Source organism: Microtus ochrogaster, unplaced genomic scaffold (genome assembly GCF_000317375.1).
Source record: "Microtus ochrogaster isolate Prairie Vole_2 unplaced genomic scaffold, MicOch1.0 UNK18, whole genome shotgun sequence".
NCBI classification, from domain to species: Eukaryota; Metazoa; Chordata; class Mammalia; order Rodentia; family Cricetidae; genus Microtus; species Microtus ochrogaster.
In genome coordinates this window covers 4,864,823-4,870,115 of record NW_004949116.1, presented here as the reverse complement: position 1 = coordinate 4,870,115, position 5,293 = coordinate 4,864,823, and the positions used below count along the sequence as shown (strand labels likewise).

Genomic DNA, 5,293 nt, shown 5'->3' with positions numbered 1-5,293 from the left:
ATGTGTGTGTGTGTGTGTGTGTGTGTGTGTGTGTGTGTGTGTAGCACGATTAATAAAATCTCATAGACAGTTATTGGGGTTCAACCTGAAGGTCAGAAAAGCAAAACAACCAGCCACTGGCTCTTAACCTCTACTGCAGTCCAAAATGGCGATCCTGCCTCCCAGAATCTTCATTCTGAATATTTTGGTTGAACGGTTTTTTTTTTTCTAAAGTACATCTGGACCAATAGTGTCTTCAGACCCAACACTGTGAACTGGCATTTTTGTTCCTCTTGGGTGTCTGTGTATGTCTTCTGAAATACCCTGAGCTCGAGATTGTTCTTCACTTAGATATCCTGTTAGGGCTGGACCCTAACTTTCTATTTTCTAAGTGGGGTTCATTTCTAGGGTCTGTGTCCACTCTTCTCACTGTTCTAGCACTTCTGTGCTTGATGTGACTGATTTGACCTCCCAGCTCTGCTCTTCACAGACGGTGCAAAGCTATCTACAGCCTTGTTGACAGCAGGGGTCCAAAGTTCACTAACAAGAAAATATTAGACCTTGTATTTGTATCAAGTGATTTGTCTGTATGGAGTGTCAGTGGTACATATAAGAATGGATAATCAAATGCACACATTAAACACAAGATACATGTGTTAAATCTACACTAGTCCTCCCTTTTTGTACTCACCCATAGTAGTAGACATCTTCTAGGCCTACTCAGCTTGTCCTTTGGGAACCATCTAGGTGCAGAAGTTTGAGTGTGCTTTTCTTACAGGGTGGCTATGGCTTTTACCAGACACTTACGGAGATCTTTACTCTTGGGATCAATTGAGTTGCCAGTCCTGGGTTCGCTGAAGCCTTAAGGCTTGTGTTGGTAGCACCATAACTATTTACATAACTCAGCTTGAAAAGTAAGGTATCTTATTAGGCATCCATTCCTTTAAACAAAGTCCTTTCTTTTAGGCTTAGCACTGTGAGACTGAAGCCAAAGTTGTCATCATCTTAAAGCAATACAGGACAGGCACTGAAGGCTTTTCTGGTATCTGGTTTTTAAATTTCTTTTTGTAAGGTATTATCTAATGTCTTCATTAATCTTCATCTATTTTTAAAACACTTCGGCAATGTCTTTCAAACTTGCACACATTGGTTCCAGGTGGGAGTGACTTCGGAGCTATTTTTGAAATGCCCTGTTCTTACTGTACTGTTTGCATAGGGAGATTTTCTGCTGCCCATAAGCTTCTCTATGAGGCTTACAGTTGATGGAAGTTTGTTGGATCAGGGCAGAAAGCCAAATTCAAAAGCCAGTTGATGATGTGAGATTGAGTCAAAGGTATTTTTGAAATCACCCATAAAATCCTTAAATGGCCTGTAGCATATGCAGTACATAACTGTGTTTGTATAGTCCTCTAGAGGAAGTAGCTATTTCTTCTTGTAACTCTTGTTGTAGTCCATATAGCCCCATGTAGTCCCTCAGTGTCTTCCTCAAGCCTGCCGTGGCCTTTCTTACTCCATTTATCCACCTGACTGGTAGGATTTATTTACCAGAAAATCCTGCCACTCATGCCCTCTTTATGATAAGTTTTGGACCTGAGTCACATACTGATTTAAATATTCTTTCAGTTAAAAAGATTTTAAATGTGTCTTTGATTGAATTAAGTAAGTTAAATCCATGTGTGATACAGTCTTCACACATTCCTGACATTCCTCTCTTACTTTGTAAATGGTAGCATGAAATTCTGCCAATGGTGTATTGTAAGGAAATGGTCCTATTTATTCACTTATGTGATGAGCACTAAGAATGTGTAAGGTGCAGCAGAAAAAATGACATCTTGAAATGTGCGGGCAAATGGATGGATCTAGACAACATCACATTGAGAGAGGTAACCCAGACCCAGAGAGACAATTATCACATGTAGGTGGTTTTAAAATATAAAGCAAAGAAAACCAGCCCACAAATCACAATCCCAGAGAACCTAGGTAACAGAGAGGCCCCTAAGAGAGCCATTCATGGATCTAATCTACATGGGAAGTAGAAAAAGACAAGATCTCCTGAGTAAATTGGGAGCATGGGGACCTTGGGAGAGGGTTGAAGGGGAGGGGAGAGGCAGGAAGGGGAGCAGAGAAAAATTTATAGCTCAATAAAATCAGTAAAAAATAGGAATGTGTAAGGTGTTACCACTGGAATTTGGGTTGCAGGAATGTAATAGATGTCATTCCTATGGAAGTAGTGGGGGAGAACAGGCTCTAGTGGATGGCATCTGAGCTTTCTCTTTAATTCAGGTGTGGACTCTAAATACGTGATAGACACTCATGCCACTCTTCTGTGTATCATATGCAATGACAGGTACAGACATGAAGGTTGGGGCTGTCTTGGGTTGACCTGCTAGGAAACAGTCACATGATTCATGGCAAAGCCTTCCCAGGGCACTGAGAAAGCATCCTGCAAATATCTGAGAAAGTTTGTGGAATCTGACCTGCTTTCAACTGTATTTTGTTAGGGATATGAATGCACCTCACTTTATTAAGGACTTTTATTTATTTATTTATTCTTTTAACAGGAATCACTAGATTTGATCTACTTGGAGACTTTGGAAGATTTAATTGGCTGGGAAATTTCTATATTGTATTATCCTACAATTTACTCTTTGCCATTGTGACAACATTGTGTTTGGTCAGAAAATTCACGTCAGCTGTACGAGAAGAACTTTTCAAGGCCCTAGGTAATCTTGAGGTTTATGGACGTTTCTTTCTGCTAATCATGACTTTGATGTTTGAGTTTCTATTTAGTTTCTAAGTGTTCATGGCTGTCATTTGCATTCTTGACTCATGTGTTGGTTATGATTGGATTGGAATCATATACTGTACTGTAGGCCCTCATCTGTAAGGTGTGTGGGTAGGAATTGTGGTGGTTCTTATGGGGCCTTAGTACAGTGCCTACGACACCCTAAGAACTTGGGACTGGCAGTCAGCCCCTTTGTTCTTATCGTGATAAAGGTGAGAATGACTTGGTGTTAAAGGTTTGCTTTCTGCTGTTGATGCCTTTTACTATTGTTTGCTTCAAGCTTTTTTTTTTTTTTTTGAGGGGAGGCTTGAATTTTCTAAGTGTATAAACAACCTATAATTCTATTCAATAAGCCAAATAACTCTGGAAAACAATGTTAGCATTCTTGGTACTGACAGGACAGGAGGTTTGCTGTCATGTGTAGTGTGGTGGCATCAAAGTCTGCTTTAAGTGATGTATGTTTGCTGTGTTTACTCCTACACTCATGCTGAACTTAGTCCAGAGTTTGTGCTTCAGGATGAGAAGCACTCTGGAAGCTTTCCAGGCTTGTAGCATCTACCTCCATAGCAGAAAAGAAAGGTGGTGGTTTCCTGTAGGAAATATAGGAAACCCTGGCATTAACTCATTTTCCTGATACCACTTGAATGCTTATGCTTCAAATAGGCTGTGTTTTTTTGATATTTTAAGAGGTAGCATATTTATAGATTCATTAAGGTCCAATTTCAGAAAGCTAAACTACAGGAGCAGCAATAAATCTTTTCAAAGTGCCAACTTTTATGACCTTGATGGAAAGGATGACCTTTAAAGAAAAATCTACCAGGTTACTGCTCCATGTGTGTTTTATTTGTACACTGTGAGGGGACAACTGATTGAAATATTACCCTCAAATGAAACATCTCATCTCAGATGAAACGCCAGATAATTTATGAATTTTAGTGCCTGTATTTCACAGTACTGGGCACATTAAAAGTAGCCAGATGCCTAGGAATCAAGAAACCCTCAGTCTTATGTCTAGTTGAAACTTCTTTTCCCACTTGGCTATGGCTGAGATGGCTGCAGTGCGTCAGTGTTGGCGTCTCTCTGTGGAGCTCCTGCCAGAGGCCAAACGCCCTCTGCGTCATCTTAGCAATCCGACCATAAGACACAATGGAGTTTTCAAGAGTTGAGTAAAACCCCCAATTGCCGTGTTTGTTTTATTTTTCAAATGTTTTCTGTTATCCTTTTGTATATTCTTTAGGAGCCATTCTTTGTATAGATAAGATCCTCTTTAAATATAGGCTCAAATGGCCAAAGATGTTAAATCTGACTTCATTAGCTCATTCCTAATAGGTATTTTCAGAGAACATCTGCACACTAGTCATCGTGGTGGTGGTGACCAAGGGACTATTTCTAGGGAGGTCTACAGATGAAAAGATTGCAGTTATATCAGAATGCATGTCCTGTGTCACACCCGGATTTAAGAAGTGAAACCTAGCCCGGAGTGCAAACCTTTAATCCCAGCATCTAGGAGGCAGACACAGGTGAATATCTATGAGTTTGAAGCTAGCCTGGTCTACATAGTGAGTTTCATGACAGCCAGGACTATACAGAAAAAACCTGTTTCAAAAAAACCAAAAAATAAAAATAAAAAGGAAGTGAACCTACTTAAGTCTTCTTTCTTAAAAGAGTAGTTTCAAGGCCAGGAATGTGGCTCAGTGGTAGAATGCTTGCCTACCATGTGTAAGGTCCTGGGTTTGGTCTTTAGCATTGCACATATTCCCCATCCAGAGACAGTATGGTTCCAGGGCAGTGTGGCAAGTATGCCCTTTGTGCCCCACCCCTCCCCTTGCTTTTTTCCTGGCAAGTTTTCTTCAGTGCATGTCTTGTTTTGTAGGAGCCCGCTTCCTCATTTCCCAGCTGGCCAGACTCCCAAAATAATCACACAGAAACTATATTAATTAAATCACTGTTTGACCAATTTCTTAAGCGTGTTGCTAGCTAGCTCTTACATCTAGCATCAACCCATTTCCATTATTTTATATTTTACCATGAGTCTTGTTGCCTACCGGCAAGGTTCCAGCTAACAGCTCATGTCTTTCTTATCTGTCGGATACATGGCATCTCACTGACTCCACCTTCTTTCTTCTTCTTTCAGTTTAGTTTTCCAGCCTTTCTATTTCTGCTAGGTCACTGGCCGGAACAGATTTATTCATTAATGAATAAAAGCAACATATAAACAGAAAGACTTCCCACACCAGTCTTGTCTTAATTTTCAGAGATTCTCTGATCACTTAGTGGTTTGGCCATTTCTGGGATTAAACTATTTATTTTACAATGATTTTTTTGTCTAATTCAGTTATAGACTCAAGCTCAAATTTTCTTTCATTAAGTTATGTAAGTAAGGCCGGGCGGTGGTGGCGCACGCCTTTAATCCCAGCACTCGGGAGGCAGAGGCAGGTGGATCTCTGTGAGTTCGAGACCAGCCTGGTCTACAAGAGCTAGTTCCAGGACAGGCACCAAAGCTACAGAGAAACCCTGTCTCGAAAAACC

The 5,293-nt window shown here is 40.5% G+C and overlaps 1 protein-coding gene across 4 annotated transcripts in view; it reads left to right on the top strand.

Annotated features, from left to right (window-relative positions):
* The window catches only part of Lmbr1 (limb development membrane protein 1), a 136,435-nt gene that overhangs the window by 128,262 nt on the left and 2,880 nt on the right, over nucleotides 1–5,293 (top strand). For all 4 annotated transcript variants that reach the window (XM_005367461.2, XM_026789376.1, XM_026789377.1 and 1 more), the window contains one exon: nucleotides 2,541–2,702. In XM_005367461.2, coding sequence (XP_005367518.1) covers nucleotides 2,541–2,702 — 162 coding nt within the window. The remainder of the gene's footprint in view (nucleotides 1–2,540; nucleotides 2,703–5,293) is intronic.